This window comes from Pleurodeles waltl, chromosome 7 (genome assembly GCF_031143425.1).
Source record: "Pleurodeles waltl isolate 20211129_DDA chromosome 7, aPleWal1.hap1.20221129, whole genome shotgun sequence".
Taxonomy (NCBI): Eukaryota; Metazoa; Chordata; class Amphibia; order Caudata; family Salamandridae; genus Pleurodeles; species Pleurodeles waltl.
The window spans coordinates 1,456,011,027-1,456,030,391 of NC_090446.1; the positions used below are offsets into that span (position 1 = coordinate 1,456,011,027).

The window sequence follows — 19,365 nt, forward strand, 5'->3', positions numbered from 1 at the left end:
CACCTCACTGGCAGACACCTCCACAACAGCCATGCACACGTCCCCTGTGTCCTCTCCCACTGTGTCTGCCCCCCCTCCTAAAGTACACAAAAGCAAGCACTCAGACACGCAACAGCCATCCACCTCACAACAGCATCCAGCCCGTGCACCTGCACCCAAAATCAGCAGACAGGCCCCTAAAACCACTCCCTCTTCCTCCACTCCCAAACCTTCTCCCTCCTTTCACCCTATTGTCCCTAAAAAGCTTTTCCTTGCCCAACTTGACCTTTACCTAGCCCCTCCCCCCCGTCCTTCTCCTCTGGCCAGGGTGGCAAAAACCCAGGCAAGCACCTCAGCCACCCAGTCCATGGGCCCAGAAATCCCCACACCCACTTGTGGTGGGAAAGGATCCAGGGCACCTGTGCAGAGGGTGAAGAAGCTTGCACCAGGCAGCTTCAAGGAAAGGGTGCCTGCCCCAGCTGCTGCCTGGAAGGGCAAAGAGCCAGCCCCAGCTTTTGCCAAGAAGGGAAAAGAGCCAGCCGTAGCTGCTGCCAGGAAGGGCAAGGAGCCAGCCCCAGCTGCTGCCAGAAAGGAAAAGGAGCCATACCGAGCTGCTGCCTGGAGGGGCAAGGAGCCAGGGGCAGGGACTCAGACGGAACCCCCACCACCAACCATGGTTTTGCAGCCATCCAAGGCTGCAGGGGAAGGGCTGGAGCTTCCCCCCAACACCACCAGCAGCAGCAGCAGGACCACCACCACCAGTGGGCAGCCGTCCGAGGCTGCAGGGGATGGGCTGGAGCTTCCCCCCACCACCAGCAGCAGCAGCAGCAGGACCACCACCACCAGTGGGCAGCCATCCGAGGCTGCAGGGGATGGACTGGAGCTTCCCCCTACCAGTGGCTGCAGCAGCACCACTGACAGCCGTCACGGACGGCAGGCGGAATGTAGTCTTGCCTCCATGGCTGCTGTGCGGCCTGCCCCGGCAAATCCAGTGGGTATGACACCCACCTGAGAGACTGTGACCTTGCACTCCCCAGGATCAAAAGCATTCTGCACTATGCCCCCTCCAGAACCAGTGGGTAAGGCACCCACCGACCCCAGCCTCCCCAGAATCAAGAGCACAGGGCACAATGCCTCCTCCAGAACCAGTGGGTATGACACCCACCAAGCCCAGCCTCCCCAGGATCAAGAGCACAGGGCGCGATGCCCCCTCCAGAACCAGTGGGTAAGACACCCACCGACCCCAGCCTCCCCAGGATCAAGAGCACAGGGCATGTTGCCCCCTCCAGAGCATGTGGGCAGATCACCCACCTAAGAGACTGTGGCCTTGCACTCCTCAGGACCAAGCACAGGGCATGTTGCTCCCTCCAGAGCATGTGGGAAAAACACACACCTGAGAGACTGTGGCCTTGCACTCCCCAGGACCAAGCACAGGGCATGTTACCCCCTCCTGGGCATGTGGGCAAATCACCCACCTGAGAGACTGTGGCCTTGCACTCCCCAGGACCAAGCACAGGGCATGTTGCCCCCTCCTGGGCATGTGGGCAAATCACCCACCTGAGAGACTGTGGCCTTGCACTCCCCAGGACCAAGCACAGGGCATGTTTCTCCCTCCAGAGCATGTGGGCAAATCACCCACCTGAGAGACTGTGGCCTTGCACTCCCCAGGACCAAGCACAGGGCATGTTGCCCCCTCCAGAGCATGTGGGAAGATCACCCACCTGAGAGACTGTGGCATTGCACTCCCCAGGACCAAGCACAGGGCATGTTGCCCCCTTCAGAACCAGTGGTCTTGTTCCATCTGGCGGTTGAGGTGCCCCCTTGTACCCCATCCCCCTGAGGTGCCTGCCTTTTTTCCAACTGATGCCCCTGCAGTGTTCTCTGCATGTTGGTGCAGGTAACAAGTGGGGCCTTGGACTTTGGCCTGTGGCCCACACACACACTGAGGACTGGGCAGTTTCCATTGAACTGTACATTTGTATATAGCAGTTACATTGCATATTTCTTATTTCTACTGTTTTGATCTTATTACACTCACTTTGGATAAATTTATGTTGTCCTTGTATTTTTCATCCGAGGTACGGGGTACAAATGTCTTGGTAATGCAGCTGATTGTGTGTATGGTGTTGGGGTGTTTGTGTTGCATGTGTGTGTCACTCTCTTGTTCCTCCCCCCCTCCCTTGTGTGCTAGGCGGCTGTACTCACCGTCGGCATCTTCGTCGTCACTGGTGTTCGTGGTGGAGCAGTACGTAGAAGACCATTGGGAAGACATGCAACTCGGGATCCATGGCAGTGTGGTTGTTCCCTGTGCCTCCAATGGTGAGTCCTTTCACTTCTGAGCTCTGTTTCCGGCAGGCTTTTGATGTCATTGGTACTGTCCCAGAAAAGGTGGCGGTTTCCTGTGTCTTATTACGGTGGGTGGAACTTTGATTTCTGCCTGGCTGTAAGTGGCTACTGCCGTGGTGGCTGTTGTTTTTGCCCTGGCGGTCGGTGTGGTAAAGTGGCTGTCTATCTGAGTTCTCACTGCCATGGTCATAATTTGGCGGTACTTACCGCCAGCCTGTTGGCGGTATTACTGCCACTTTATCACCAAACGGAAGGGTTGTAATGAGGGCCTAATTGCCTGATCTTCTCACGGTGACAGGTGGACTGCTGCACTCCAGGCGGTCTGACCGCTACATTAGACACTGGCGGTTTGACCACCAGGGTACCTTTGTCACCGCCGGAACTTGGTTCCCGACGGGCTAATGGTGGTCAGACTCATGGTCAGCCATGGCGGTGCTGAACTCAGCGCCGCCGTGCTGATTATGACTCCTGTTTCCGCCAGCCTTTCCTGCCCGGCGGCAACATCCCAATACGACTGGGGGAGGGCCATCTGGTATTACGGCTGCTTCCTTCCCGCAGCTTTGACGGTCAGATTATTCCGACTGCCAAAGTCGTAATGAGGCCCTAACACAAAGCAGCATGCCTTTCCCATTTGTGCACCCAGGGTCTAAAACAACATTTCAGCATCCATCAGGACTGCCCAACATTGCTCCAAATTAGAAGGATTTAAAGATGCTACTCTTTAAAGGATACAACCTCACAATGCAGAAAAATTATAATAACGTGCTACTTCTAATATCACTTATTGACTTTATGCTTGCCTTTGACCCTGTAGAGTGCTCTACGGCCTTTTGTCTACGTATGCTACCAAATACTATATATATACACACAGTGGAGGAATACTCATATACATCCTTTCACATGCATGTGCCACTCGTCATCAGCATGTGTTCATCCACTGTTTGTCAACATGTTTTTGTATCTTGCAGTGAGAATCTGAGTATAAAATTACATGTAATAATTTGATTATGGAAAACTACGTATGTATTTTTGCAAAATACAAGGGATGCAAAACACTGCCTTTTAATGCACTCGGATAACTCTTGTTACAGGAAGAGATCATACTGTACCAGGATATTTCCAGGGTAGACCTTGCTTAGGGTAATTCCTGTACCATACATCTCCAGTGTCACCTCATTGGTGAATGATACAGCCTTGATGCCACGGTGGTCATTCTTGACTATGACTCTGAATGGAGTCAATGTAGGATCTTCTGACTCACATCCAACCAGTAGATAAGCACAAGTGCCCATGAAATCGAAATGCCTCCCATCGTAGTTGTAGTAGTGCAGGTCTCCCCTGGCTGAACATTCAGTATAGCTGACTGGGAAGCAGCCGCGGACACCATTTGCCACCATGCATCTTTCACTGTCTTTGCATCTCACAGTTTGGCACACTACCATGCCCAGCACTGGGTCACACCTACAGCGCCTTTCACAGTTCTTGTCCTCCCAGAACTCCTCATTGGGCTTGTAGTACACTCCGTTAGAACTGCAGCCACAGTTGTTGATGGTGACACACTCGCCAGAGCTGAGGACAAAGCCTTGGTCACATTGGCAGGTCTCTACCGGTGGGTCAGTGCATCTGTCTGGAGCAGTTCTGTCCAGGCATGTAGCAGGGCAGGCATTTCCAGTAGCCTCATAGTGGCTGTTCGGCGGACAGGGCAAGGCTGGAATAGCAAAATGAATCAGTGAGTAACACAAACACACAAAGCAGAATAAAAAAAAACAGTGAACTGAACTTCACATAAGATATCCGTGGATGCCATAAGCAGAAAGGTCCTACGGCAATCTTACTTTGGGCGGACAAAGGAGTTAGCACTGAAATCAGAATTATAAGTTTTGTGGGAAACACACATGGGGTATTTTTTTCTTGTTCTGCCAGGACAACTTTGGTGCTCGGAAGGAGGCAAAATGTGTAGTGATTTGTGGATGAAACTCTGACTGTGCATGTTATGTTTTATAACATCACAGTCATTACATTAGGAGTACCATTACATCGTAGTATTTTACATTATGAGTACTTTAGCTTGTAGATAAATTGGTAAGTATTGGGAGAGAGAGTTAAATATTTATTGTTTAAAAAACTATTTTAAAATATTTACACATTTAATTTTTGGGAAAGTTAATCAATCTAATGGCACTCTTTATAAATTAATTTACATAAAAAGTACATTGATACATACAGTCTCAATTTAAGTTTACACCCCATGGACCATAAAACCCCATTACTACCCCTATTCTAAGCCCATGACTGTACCCTAAAAACACTTACTATCACTCTACACTACCTATCCCTGAAGTCTACAAACCCTTACTACATCATACAGTATTCATTCCTAAACCCTAAAAAAACATTACTATTCATTTTTATATTTAATAAAATTAAAATCATTAACAATTCTTTTGTTTGGATTTTCTAAAAATGAATTGCTGAGTATATAATAATTATGTACATTAAAGAACAAAATTACTTTAACTTAATTACTTAATAGCCATTTAAATTAAATTTAAAAGTAAAATTCAAATATCATAAGCAAAATAAATTTACTATGTTATATATATTACCTACTGACTGTAGCCAGTAGGTACTTACAGTTAGGACCTAGTTCCCAAAGAAAAAGCATTTTTTGTTTTGTCCATGATTTTGGCGCTGTTTGAGGAATCTACTTGAAATGTTCAAAACTAGTTTGCCACTCAGTTAAGCCACTGTGTTGAAAGTTAAGTAACTTTAGGCCACAAGTTATAGTTACTTAACATAAGTATCACTATAAGTATAACTATAGCTGCTGAATTTCTATGGTTTTGTGTGGGTAAAACGTGAACCTAACTATATCGTTCCTATAACCTTTGTTTTTTTAAGTAGATAGATAGATAGATAGATAGATTTTTTAAATTAGGGCTCTTAAAAGTACCTTACTAGTGAAATAAAGTCAATGCCCTGTGACGTGAAAGACTGAAAAACTATGTTAATGCAATGATTTGTTATGTAACTCCTGCAATGTAACAGTTTCACCCCGTTATTCCCTCTTTGATCACCTAAGTGAGGTGGTGGCAACTTGTTCATCAGCTAATCAGAAGATGAGGCTACAGACAGCATTGCCACCTAAATTCATATTTTAATAACTAACTTAAGTTGTTGGCTATAGCTGTCTTGTTCTTTAGTTCAATTCAATAATAATAATTGTAATCAAATTATTTTTTCCTATGGGCTATAACTGCACTTGACCCTCAGTTGTGTACCAACAATTTAGGGTCTTTATTATGAGTTTGCTGGTCGGACCTCAGGACTGCCATGGTTGCGGTCTTTCAGAAAGTGCTAGGCTAATGGTCCCAAGATCACCGGCGGGGGCAGTGGGCAATATAATGGAGCTACTGCCAGCCATGCATCCCTATCTGTCGGCACAACAGGCAGACTGTGCCCATGCACCACATCATGCATGGGACACAGTGCATCCCAAACCCCTGATTTGGGCCCTTTACCTACCTAACTGTTAAGCTTTCCATGGCAGTGGGATTGCCATTGAAAGCTTGGTGGTCCTGCAGGTCATAATGGCCATGGTGGTCTCCAACATTGACCCCGGCGGTCAGGAGTGCTGAAGTCCCCACCGCACTGACTATGGCAGGGCCAGCAGTCTCCAGGTAGTCCGACCGCCAAGCTCGTAATCCGAGATCAGGCTGCCAAACTCGTAATGAGTCCCTTAGTCTCATACTTCCTGAGAAGATGAAAAGCTGCCACATTGTTCCATAACGCACAACTTCTTAACACTAGAGGGTATGTGTAGGATAATCATTGTGTAGCCTTATCTGACTCTTTACCCAGTCAGAGGCATGTACCCATACTGAGAGAGAAGCATGAAGAGGACAAACATGGCCAAATCAGACATCAGTTGGTAAGGAGCCAGCACCTCCATAAATAGCCTCAACTAGTTTTCCACTTCCTACACAGAGAGAACAGAGAGTGTAGTATTAACAAAGTGAACAATGGATTTCTGAAAGTTGTACACCATGCTTTGTGTATAATTGAGCTCCCCTTAGGACTCTATAGAGATATCACAACTAAGACCACTGTTGTCTTTTGCAGAGTGGAGTTAACCAAATGTTACTTACGGCATCCAGACGGCATCCTCCAGTCATACACAGTGACATTATTTTTTCGGCAGGTGCTGGCATAGGCGCTTATGGCCTGGCAGAGAATTTGCTTCGCTCCCCTGTTCATACAGACATCGTAGAGACAGTCATCGAAGAACTTATCCGGGTTCACTTTGGAGTGACATTCGTGGAACGGTGCATCAATGCTATTGATAATCAACCCACAGTACTGGTTGCCACTGTACAGGCTTTTCATGCTCTCTTCACAGATAGGGCAGTCCCCAGAGCAGTAGTCCCAACAGAATGGGTCGCGGTCGTATACCTTCCAGCTACCAGCCCACGCTATGATGTCAGTGACCTGGTTGCGATTGGGATCAAACATGTCATCCTCTGCATCCTGATTGAAATTCCCACAGAGGCCACAGGTGGCGCCATAGTAGCTGCTGGGAACAGTCAGCACACAATGCCAAATCCAGTCGTAGGTCACCTCAAGCCCATTCCCTGCTTTTAGCAGCACTTGAAGGCCACTCTGGTACACTTTAAGTAATCCTGCTTCCTCATAGGGCAAGTTGTATAAAACATCATTCACCTAAAGGAAATGAACCACAAAATGCAGGTTATGTTGTTTCCAACACAAATCTATACACCCACCACACACACACCATACACACAAAGTTTGAAACAATAATCATAGAGGCACTACAAAAATATATAGACACCCACATTTTCACCAAGTAAAGTAAGATATCTGTTAATGATAACTCACTCTTATTTTGGGGTAGTCCGCTTTTTTCATGGTTATGTGTATTCCACTTATGTACGTATGAATTTCAGACACATATGATACAGATTGGACTCCTCCTCGGACGTCGTTCTTTACCACAACTCTGAATGGGACTAAGGTGGTGTCATTTCCACAATATTCAGAGAGGATGTAGGAGCAAGTACCCTGGAAGCTATACATTTTGCCATCATAGGTGCCCAGGTGTGGATCACCCCATCCCCAGCAGGTGCCAGTGAACTGTGGGAAACACTGGGCCTTCCCATCAACCAACTTGCAGTCCTCCTTTTCTCGGCACTTCTGAGATTTACATGGATCTGCAACAGAAAGCAAAGTCTTAGCAGGATTAGTCTTACAGCGAGTAATTATTGTAAGGTCTCAGTCCTGAATGAATGATCTGTCTACCTTTTAAAAAACTTTTATTGAATAAACAGTCCACTTCAGGTACGCAGTGAGACTGCCTTTGTAAACCGACATACTGCGATCATGCATGCCACACAACATGCTTCCAGATTAGCCCAATATATTATTACACACATTAATATAGCATTTTTGAATACACAACTTAAGTCACTGTAAGGTTTAACATTTTGTTCATGCAATGACTTTGTGTCCAAATTCAACCAAAAAATTGTTTGCTGAGAAAACAATTTCTGAGCACTGACCTTCAATCAACCTAATCTTTATCATAACAGAGTACAATAAATTGTCAAGCTAATTTTGGATTGCAATTCCAACATTTTGATATATTGGGTATTCAGTAATGTGGGCCATATGTATATTATCCTGCGGCTTCTTGCCCAGGAGGGCATGCGGTTGGTGGCTCATAAGTAATTTCTTCTCTCACTCTGAGGCCCTCAAGGTGTCCCCAGGCCCTGCCCTCCTTGGACTAATCTGATGAACAGATCTCAGGATACAAGATCACACAACAAGACGGCCAACACAAATCAGAAGGCTGATATTGAAAGAAATTTTTGACTGACTAAGACCACAGTGAACATGGCTCTCTTCATAAAGCACCTACATTTCAAACTGAGAGTCTCAGCAACATATATACTGAATGGAACCCTCATCTACTGACCACAGGTACCAAGAGCAAATTTCACAGACAACATTGTTGATTTTGTCATTTCCCCCTCACTATTGACACCAGAAACTTCATCCTACTAAGAGACCTCAACTTCCACCTGAAAGACTGGAACAACCCCAGGCTTTCCCACTCCCCACAAGCCTGAGACTGACACAACATGTCAATGGACCCTCACACTAAGTTGGATATACCAACAACCCAGTCTTCGCCACTTTTACACCTGGCATCTATGGCATGGTTTTCTCCCTAAAATTTTGCCTTCAAACCTCCTGTTTTGCTGACTTCGTTTTTGCTGGCCTTATGATTCTGCGCACTTCACCACTGCCAAACAGTGCTAAAGTGCTTGTGCTCTCTCCTTAAAACATGGTAAGTGTTGGAAAATGGGTTATTGATAGGGCAGGTAGGTACCTACACCTAGCAATAAGCCACAAACCTCCACAAAAGTACAGTTAGGTCTCAGTAAATTAATCCCAGCTCTACCCTTGGTAGCTTAGCATCGAGCGTCAAGGCTTAACTTAGGAGACAAAGTGTAAAGCATTCAAATATCACAAAACAGTAATTAAATAAAACACAGGAAACAGTTTAAAAATCCAAAACCAATTTATAAAAATAGCTTATATTTTTATCTTTAAAATGACACAAAAACGATTAAAATCGGTTCAGGGGAACCGGAGATATGAATTTTTAAAGTATTATTATTTTCTAGCGCTCAGAAACAAAAAGCGCCAATCGGGTCATCTGGTTGCACCAGGACCGGGGCAAAGTCAAACTTTCAGGCCGACCGCGATGGAGCCCTGCTCGGCTACAAGTCGCGGGAGGCCTCGGTCAAAAAGTTACCTTCTGACTTAGTCTCTTTTTCGATGTTTTTCTTCCCCGGGACGAACCTGCCAGTTGGATCCGACCTCCTGGAGCCCTTGTCCGGATACGCGAAGTCGGTTTCCTCGGTGGTGATTTTTACCTTCGGACTTAGTCGTTTTTTCGAGACGAAAATCCTTCGACCGGGGTAAACCTGGATCTTGATCCGACGTCCGTGGAGCCCTTCTCGGATACGATGGCTGGAAGGTCCCGGTCAACTTTTTACGTTCGGACTTAGTCTTTTTTTCGGATGTTTTTCTTGACCGGGACGAACCACGAAGTCAGGCCGGGTCGCGGTTGAGGCAAGCCGGCTAGAATTTCCGCGTCGAGTCGGTCACTTTATGGAGCTTTTTTCAAAAATTTCTCCAATCTTTTCCAAACTTCTGGGGCTTCACCCAGATGTTCTTTTAAGGTTCTTTTGGGGTCCACAGCTCACCCCAAGGGTCCAGAAGTTCTGTGATGGTCCTTGGGAAGTGCGGACTTCAACTCCCAGAGTGCACCTGGCGCAAACTCCTTTTTGGCCACTGGACAGTGGTCAGCTGGTCACTTTTTCAGGAGTTGGTGCAGGGGACTCTGGTTAGCAATTTTTCACCTGTAGCAAACAGGGAGTCCCTCCTTGAACCAGTGGAAGCCAGGCAAAGTCCTTCTTGTGGTGAAGCCCAAGTGTGCAGCTGGTGCAGTCTTTCTGAGTGCAGGGTCCAGGTGCAGGCCAGGGGTCCAGCAGGGCAGTCCTTCTTCTCCTTGTAGTTCTTTCTTCTTGAAATTTGGTGGGGATCTGAGGCGTGGGTGCAGGTCTGCCAGTTTTATCCTTGCTCCTGGGTGAAAAGCAGGGGGGCCCTGGTCCTCCAATCAGGGACAGGGTCGTCCCCCTGTGATGACCACTTCCTGGGAAGTGTGGCAAAAATCCATCCCAGAAGGCAACAGTCTCTAAAAATCCAAAATGGATTAATCTGATTTTTAGAGGAGAGATCTGGCTGAGCCCACCCACTGGTGTGGCTAAAAATCATAAACACACCCCTCTCCTGCCCTCTCCTAATCTAATCAAGGGGGCACCTAGCTGTCTGGGGTTGCAGGATGTGGGGGTGTTGCTGGGTGCTCCAGATGTTCTTCTCTGCCTTTGAAGACCAGTTTGGCAGCCCTCCCCCTTCCTGCTTCCCCATCTGCTGAGGGGAGATTCTCTCCCCCAAGCACATTCCTTTGTGTAAAGCCAGGCCACTTCACACCTCATAAAAGTGGCCTGGCAGAAGCTGCTGCAGGCTGGCCAATCAGAGCACAGCAGCAAAAACAATGCAGAGCTGAAATTGGCAACTTTTTAGGTAAAGTCTAAACTTTTTACCTGCACTAGTTATATTAAATCCAACAACTGGAAGTTGTGGGATTTATTATAACAATCAATTTGATACCAAATTCTTGGTATGTAACATTTAAGGAGACTTTAAAATTTAAAATAAAGTCTGCCCATTCTAGCCTATGAAGGCCATTTACTTCAATGAGGGAAAAACGAATTTGGCTGTTTTTACCTCACCAGGGCTTATAAATCTATTTTTATAAAGTCCCTGCTTATAGTTACATGGCACCCAGCCCTAGGGGCACATAGGGCACACCTTAGGGGTGACTTATATGTAAAAATAAGGTAGTTTAAAACTTTGGAAGTACCTTTAATTCCAAAGTCGAATTTGCATATAACTTTAATTTAAAAGCAGCCAGCAAGGCAGGCTGGCTTTTAAAATGACACTGGGCACCTCAGCAATGCACCTAGGTGTGCACCACCTATGCTGTGGTCCCTAAACCTACATGCCCTACCATATACTAGGGACTTATAGGTAGGTTAACTTAGCCAATTATAATTAGCCTAATTTGCATATCCATTTTACACAGAGCACTGGCCCTGGGACTGGTAAGCAGTACCCAGGGCACAGCCAAGAGTCAGTAACCACCAGTACCTATCCAGAAAGAGTGGGGGTGATCAGGCAAAAAAAAGGACTTTCCTACACTGCCCCCCCCCAGATGAAAGGTGATGGGTACTAACCTACACCCTGGTAGTCCTCATCAGCTAAGTGGAAAAACCTGGAAAGGCCATCTGCATTGGCATGAGCAGTCCCAGGTCTGTGCTCCACTGTGAAGTCCATCCCCTGTAGGGAAATGGACCACCTTAACAGTTTTGGGTTCTCCCCCCTCATCTGCATCAACCATCTGAGAGGTCTGTGGTCAGTTTGTACACGGAAGTGAGTGCCAAACAAGTAAGGCCTCAACTACTTCAGGGACCAAACCACAGCAAAGGCCTCCCTCTCAATGGCACTCCATTTCTTCTCTCTGGGGAGTAGTCGCCTGCTGATGAAGGCAACTGGGTGATCATGGCCCTCTTCATTAACTTGTGCTAACACTGCCCCAATCCCTTCCTCTGAAGCATCTGTTTGCACTACAAACTCCTTGCTATAGTCAGGGGCCAGTAACACTGGTGCTGAACACATAGCCTGTTTTAGGGTGTCAAAAGCTTTTTGACACTCTGGGGTCCAAATGACCTTCTTGGGTTGTTTCTTGGAGGTAAGCTCAGTCAGAGGGGCCACTATGGTCCCAAAATTCTGAACAAACCTCCTGTAATACCCAGTCAGGCCAAGAAAGGCCCTGACCTGAGTCTGGGTTTTTGGAGCCTCCCAATCCAGGATAGTCTGGATTTTGGGCTGGAGAGGTTGTACATGGCCTCCACCAACAAGGTGGCCCAGGTACACAACAGAACTTTGCCCTATCTGGCACTTGCTTGCCTTGATAGTCAGGCCTGCTTGAAGCAGGGCCTGAAGCACTTCCTTCAGGTGGACCAGGTGGTCCCTCCAGGTGGAACTAAATACAGCTATATCATCTAGATAAGCTGCACTAAAAGATTCCAACCCAGATAGGACTCTATTCACTAACCGTTGGAAGGTGGCAGGAGCATTTTTCATCCCAAAGGGCATCACCTTGAACTGAAAGTGGCCCTCTGGTGTGGAAAATGCTGACCTCTCCTTGGCTCTTGGACTTAAGGCAATCTGCCAATATCCTGAGGTCAGATCAAATGTGCTCAGGAATTTGGCAGCCCCCAACCTGTCAATGAGCTCATCAGCTCTAGGTATGGGGTGAGCATCAGTCCTAGTGACTGCATTTAGACCTCTGTAGTCCACACAGAATCTTAATTCTTTCTTCCCACCTTGGGGACTAGCTTTGGGCACCAGTACCACTGGACTGGACCAAGGACTATCAGAGTGCTCAATTACCTTCAGATCCAACATCTTAGCCACTTCAGCTTTGATGTTGGCCTTGACCTGGTCAGACAGCCTGTACAGCTTGTTCTTGACAGGCAAGCTGTCACCAGTGTCAACATCATGGACACACCAATTGGTGAGTCCAGGGGTCAGGGAGAACAGACTAGCAAACTGTCCCAAGACTTGCTTACAGTCTTGTTGTTGCTGATCTGTCAGTTTGGGAGAGAGTACCACTCCCTCCACTGACCCATCTTTTTCCTTTGAGGACAGGAGGTCTGGCAGAGGTTCACCCTCCTCCTCCTTCCCTTCATCAGTGACCATCAGCATGGTCATGTCTGCCCTGTCCTGGTGGGGTTTCATCCTATTAACATGCAGGATCCTGTGAGGATTCCTGGGGGTGCCAAGGTCCACCGAGTAGGTGACCTCACCTTTTTTCTCTAGGATTGGATAGGGCCCAGTCCATTTGGCCTGTAGTGCCCTAGGAGCCATGGGCTCCAAAACCCACACCAGCTGTCCTGGGTGATACTCAGGCATGGTAGCCTTTTGATCATGCCAGAGCTTCATGAGCTCCTGACTGGCCTCCAGGTTCCTGCTTGCCTTCTTCATATACTCAGCCATGCGAGACCGCAGGCCTAGTACATAATCTAGCACATTCTCCTTGGCTTCCTTGAGAGGCTTTTCCCAAGACTCTCTCACCAAGCACAATGGGCCTCTTACAGGGTGCCCAAACAGTAACTCAAAGGGGCTGAATCCAACCCCCTTCTGTGGCACCTCCCTGTAGGCAAACAGCAGGCATGGGAGGAGGACATCCCATCTCCTCCTGAGTTTGTCAGACAAACCCATGATCATGCCCTTCAGGGTCTTATTGAATCTTTCCACTAGACCATTGGTCTGTGGATGGTAGGGTGTGCTGAACTTATAAGTAACACCACACTCCTCCCACATGGCTTTCAGATAGGCTGACATAAAGTTTGTGCCCCTATCTGAGACCACCTCCTTTGGGAATCCCACTCTGGTGAACACACCAAGTAGGGCCCTAGCCACTGTGGGTGCAGTGATTGTCCGGAGGGGTATTGCCTCAGGGTACCTGGTGGCATGGTCCACTACCACCACAATGTACCTGTTACCTGAAGCAGTTGGTGGGTCTAGGGGACCAACAATGTCAATCCCCACCCTCTCAAAGGGAGTCCCAACCACTGGCAGTGGAATTAAGGGAGCCTTTGGCTTGCCCCCTGTCTTGCCACTGGCTTGACAGGTGACACAGGAGCTGCAAAACTCCCTGACTTTTTCTGACATTTCTGGCCAAAAAAAATGGTTGACCAGCCTGTTCCAGGTCTTGGTCTGTCCCAAATGACCAGCTAAGGGGATATCATGGCTTAAGGTAAGGAGGAATTCTCTATACTTTTGGGGGACCACTACTCTCCTAGTAGCCCCTTCTTTAAGGGTCCTAGCCTCAGTGTAGAGAACTCCATCCTCCCAGTAAACCTTGTGGGTACCACTGGTATCCCCTTGTTCTTGCCTGGCAGCAGTCTGCCTCAGGCCCTCAAGAGTGGGACACTCTCTTTGTCCCTGGCACAAATCTTCTCTGGTGGGCCCACCTGCCCCTTGCAGTTCTGCCAAGTCAGGCAGAGTTTGCAGGGAAGGTGTCCCTCCCTCAGAGTTCAGATCCTCCCCCTCAGGGTTGGATTCTTCCTGACCCTCTGTACTTGTTGGGGCTGGTAAGCCAGACCCAGTGCCCTTTCTCTTCTTCTTGGAGGCTTGGCCCATTGTTCCAGGGTCCAAGTGTCCAGCATTTCCCTGTTGTGCTGCCTGTGACCTGGTCACAGCACACACCCATTCAGGGAGATCCAGCATCTTTGCATGGACCCTTCTCTCCACTTCTGACCATTCAGATGCTTCAAGATCATTTCCCAGTAGACACTCTACTGGGAGGGCAGGAGCTACAGCTACTTTTTTAGGGCCAGTCACACCTCCCCATTCCAGACTCACCATAGCCATGGGATGGAGTTTGGTTCTGCTATCTGCATAAGTCACCTGGTGGAAGACACCAGGTAAGACCTGCTCTGGAGAAACCAGCTTTTCTGTGACCATTGTCACACTGGCTCCTGTATCTCTCAGAGCTTCCACTTCAGTCCCATTGACTTTAGGCCTCTGCCTATACCTCTGCATGATGGGAGGTAAGGTGGCCATAGTTGCAATGTCCACCCCACCCACGGATACTAAGGTGACTTCAGTGTACCCTGATTCCACCCCTGGGCCAACTTCCACCCCCAACCCTACACTAGCAATCCCCTGGGATTGCCCACCAGTGGGGGGCTTCTTGGTGCAGATAGCATCTCCTCTTTTATGTCCTGGCTGATAACAGTCAAAACACTTGCCGGCCTTAGCAAGCTCCTGAAACCTTCCTGCTTTAGCAGGATCAAAATTATTTCCCTGATACCCTTTCCCTTTAGAAGTGAATTGGCTCGGGGCTCCCCCTCCCTGAGAAGTTTTTGGGGACTCTTGTGAGGACTCTTTGGGTTTTTTGTCATCTTTCCCCTGGTTCTTCCCCTGAGAAGAACCATGTCCTCCCTTTTTCTGATCACCCCCTGGGGGTCTCTGGTTAACCCTAGTTCTTAACCAGTCATCTGCTGCCTCCCCCAGCTCTCTGGGGTTGGTCAACCTAGAGTCTACTAGATACTGGCGGAGCCTCTCCTGGACACAATTAGTTAGAAGGTGCTCCCTCATAATCAAATTGTACAGCCCCTCAAAGGTACTTACCCTGTTGCCCTGTATCCAGCCCTCCAGTGCTTTCACTGAAATGTCCACAAAGTCCACCCAGGACTGGGTGCTTGTCTTTTGGGTGTCCCTAAACTTAAGCCTATACTGCTCTGGGGTTAGACCAAACTTTTTAGTCAAGCATCTCTTCATACTGGGGTATGAGTCTGCATCCTCCCCACTCATGGTTAGGAGCCTATCCCTCCCAGAGTTGGGAACTAACTCCCAAAGGAGTGAACCCCAGTACTGAGGCTTGACTTTCCTCATCTGGAGGGCCCTCTCAAAGGCCCCCAGCCACTTATCGATGTCATCCCCCTCTACATAGGCAGGAACCACCCCTTTGGGTAATCTGGGGGCAAAACCCCCACCCAGGGACACCTCAGTTTCTTTCTCGCTGCTTCCATCTTTTTTTTCTTTGCTTGCCCACTTCTTTTTTTCTAGGGCAAGCTTATCTGCCTCCAAAGCTATGTAGGCTAGCTGGGCTTCCAGCTCTCTCTCCCTGATGGATGGGTTCTCTCCTCCTGAAAGGACCCTCTTCCTACCACTAGCTTTGGGTCTACCCCTAGTGACTGTGTCCAGTGAGGACCGTTCCTCCTCTTCCTCACTTGGGGTCTGATGCCTTTCCTCCCCTGAATGGTTAGAGTTAGCATCATCTTCTTTTGGTTCCTCCTCTGGAGCTTCCTCTGTCTCTACCTCTTGGGCCTCAGCCCATGCTGTCAGGGATTTAATCAGGATTTCTTTCCTGAGATTAGTGGTTGCAGGCAACCCCCTCTCAATACACAACCCCCTAAGCTGGACTACTGTCAGTGTGGGTAGGCTAGCCAGATCAAGCTCCATGGTTCCCTAGTTTTGTGTCAACAAAAACTTTTTGCAAAAATTGGTAACAAGAATTTAGAAAAATTACAAAAATTCAATAATTGAAATTAATCCAAATTAATTTAAAAAAAATTAAAATTAAAAATTAAAAACAATTTTTGCACTAGGACAATTTAAAGGATTTTTAATTTGTTTTATCTAAAACTGTAACGTGATATTGAACACAAGTACAGGATCCCGTCGCTGCTTCCAATTATGTTGGAAAATGGGTTATTGATAGGGCAGGTAGGTACCTACACCTAGCAACAAGCCACAAACCTCCACAAAAGTACAGTTAGGTCTCAGTAAATTAATCCCAGCTCTACCCTTGGTAGCTTAGCATCGAGCGTCAAGGCTTAACTTAGGAGACAAAGTGTAAAGCATTCAAATATCACAAAACAGTAATTAAATAAAACACAGGAAACAGTTTAAAAATCCAAAACCAATTTATAAAAATAGCTTATATTTTTATCTTTAAAATGACACAAAAACGATTAAAATCGGTTCAGGGGAACCGGAGATATGAATTTTTAAAGTATTATTATTTTCTAGCGCTCAGAAACAAAAAGCGCCAATCGGGTCATCTGGTTGCACCAGGACCGGGGCAAAGTCAAACTTTCAGGCCGACCGCGATGGAGCCCTGCTCGGCTACAAGTCGCGGGAGGCCTCGGTCAAAGAGTTACCTTCTGACTTAGTCTCTTTTTCGATGTTTTTCTTCCCCGGGACGAACCTGCCAGTTGGATCCGACCTCCTGGAGCCCTTGTCCGGATACGCGAAGTCGGTTTCCTCAGTGGTGATTTTTACCTTCGGACTTAGTCGTTTTTTCGAGACGAAAATCCTTCGACCGGGGTAAACCTGGATCTTGATCCGACGTCCGTGGAGCCCTTCTCGGATACGATGGCTGGAAGGTCCCGGTCAACTTTTTACGTTCGGACTTAGTCTTTTTTTCGGATGTTTTTCTTGACCGGGACGAACCACGAAGTCAGGCCGGGTCGCGGTTGAGGCAAGCCGGCTAGAATTTCCGCGTCGAGTCGGTCACTTTATGGAGCTTTTTTCTAAAATTTCTCCAATCTTTTCCAAACTTCTGGGGCTTCACCCAGATGTTCTTTTAAGGTTCTTTTGGGGTCCACAGCTCACCCCAAGGGTCCAGAAGTTCTGTGATGGTCCTTGGGAAGTGCGGACTTCAACTCCCAGAGTGCACCTGGCGCAAACTCCTTTTTGGCCACTGGACAGTGGTCAGCTGGTCACTTTTTCAGGAGTTGGTGCAGGGGACTCTGGTTAGCAATTTTTCACCTGTAGCAAACAGGGAGTCCCTCCTTGAACCAGTGGAAGCCAGGCAAAGTCCTTCTTGTGGTGAAGCCCAAGTGTGCAGCTGGTGCAGTCTTTCTGAGTGCAGGGTCCAGGTGCAGGCCAGGGGTCCAGCAGGGCAGTCCTTCTTCTCCTTGTAGTTCTTTCTTCTTGAAATTTGGTGGGGATCTGAGGCGTGGGTGCAGGTCTGCCAGTTTTATCCTTGCTCCTGGGTGAAAAGCAGGGGGGCCCTGGTCCTCCAATCAGGGACAGGGTCGTCCCCCTGTGATGACCACTTCCTGGGAAGTGTGGCAAAAATCCATCCCAGAAGGCAACAGTCTCTAAAAATCCAAAATGGATGAATCTGATTTTTAGAGGAGAGATCTGGCTGAGCCCACCCACTGGTGTGGCTAAAAATCATAAACACACCCCTCTCCTGCCCTCTCCTAATCTAATCAAGGGGGCACCTAGCTGTCTGGGGTTGCAGGATGTGGGGGTGTTGCTGGGTGCTCCAGATGTTCTTCTCTGCCTTTTAAGACCAGTTTGGCAGCCCTCCCCCTTCCTGCTTCCCCATCTGCTGAGGGGAGATTCTCTCCCCCAAGCACATTCCTTTGTGTAAAGCCAGGCCACTTCACACCTCATAAAAGTGGCCTGGCAGAAGCTGCTGCAGGCTGGCCAATCAGAGCACAGCAGCAAAAACAATGCAGAGCTGAAATTGGCAACTTTTTAGGTAAAGTCTAAACTTTTTACCTGCACTAGTTATATTAAATCCAACAACTGGAAGTTGTGGGATTTATTATAACAATCAATTTGATACCAAATTCTTGGTATGTAACATTTAAGGAGACTTTAAAATTTAAAATAAAGTCTGCCCATTCTAGCCTATGAAGGCCATTTACTTCAATGAGGGAAAAACGAATTTGGCTGTTTTTACCTCACCAGGGCTTATAAATCTATTTTTATAAAGTCCCTGCTTATAGTTACATGGCACCCAGCCCTAGGGGCACATAGGGCACACCTTAGGGGTGACTTATATGTAAAAATAAGGTAGTTTAAAACTTTGGAAGTACATTTAATTCCAAAGTCGAATTTGCATATAACTTTAATTTAAAAGCAGCCAGCAAGGCAGGCTGGCTTTTAAAATGACACTGGGCACCTCAGCAATGCACCTAGGTGTGCACCACCTATGCTGTGGTCCCTAAACCTACATGCCCTACCATATACTAGGGACTTATAGGTAGGTTAACTTAGCCAATTATAATTAGCCTAATTTGCATATCCATTTTACACAGAGCACTGGCCCTGGGACTGGTAAGCAGTACCCAGGGCACAGCCAAGAGTCAGTAACCACCAGTACCTATCCAGAAAGAGTGGGGGTGATCAGGCAAAAAAAAGGACTTTCCTACAGTAAGTTTCTCATACCCAATAGGCATATTTAATTAACTTATAAATCCATAGTACGGTGGCACTACCTGTGCCCAGGGCCTGTAAATTAAATGCCACTATTGGGCCTGCAGCAATGATTGTGCCACCCACTTCAGTAGCAATTTAAACAAGTCCAGGCCTGCCAATCTGTAACTCCCAAATGGGTACAGGTAACTCATTCATGTTTATTGTCTTTGGAATTGCAATGAAAAATCCTAACATGGTGATGTGGGATTTTAAATTACAATTTTGAAAATGCCACTTTTAGAAAGTTGGCATTTTCCTGTCTTAGTTATTTGGTGCCTGCAGCCTGTCTCTGAATCACATGACTGGGTGTCATTGACAGGTTGGCTTTGTGTATTCCTGCTAGACAGCCACACACAATAGGGAACTTACGTGAACCTGGATGGGCCATCACTGGCAGGATGAGAGGGAGGAACTGGGAACAGCCCCTCTTACACTAGAATAGACTATGCCCTTCATTTTGACTTCGGCGGACAGAAAAGGCCATCCACTGTAGTCCGGCGGTCAGGTTCCAGCAAAACAGACAGTGAAAAGCACGTTGGAGCTGGCCATTGGGACCTCTGCACTGCCCATGCAAAGTGCATGGGCAGTGCAGGGGCC

At 47.6% G+C, this 19,365-nt stretch overlaps 1 protein-coding gene across 1 annotated transcript in view; it reads right to left on the reverse strand.

Annotated features, from left to right (window-relative positions):
- The window catches only part of LOC138246476 (IgGFc-binding protein-like), a 372,467-nt gene that overhangs the window by 331,829 nt on the left and 21,273 nt on the right, over positions 1 to 19,365 (reverse strand). Inside the window, exons 4-6 of the mRNA XM_069201113.1 lie at positions 7,222 to 7,553; positions 6,474 to 7,044; positions 3,435 to 4,033 (exon numbers count right to left, since the gene is read on the reverse strand). Coding sequence (XP_069057214.1) covers positions 3,435 to 4,033; positions 6,474 to 7,044; positions 7,222 to 7,553 — 1,502 coding nt within the window. The remainder of the gene's footprint in view (positions 1 to 3,434; positions 4,034 to 6,473; positions 7,045 to 7,221; positions 7,554 to 19,365) is intronic.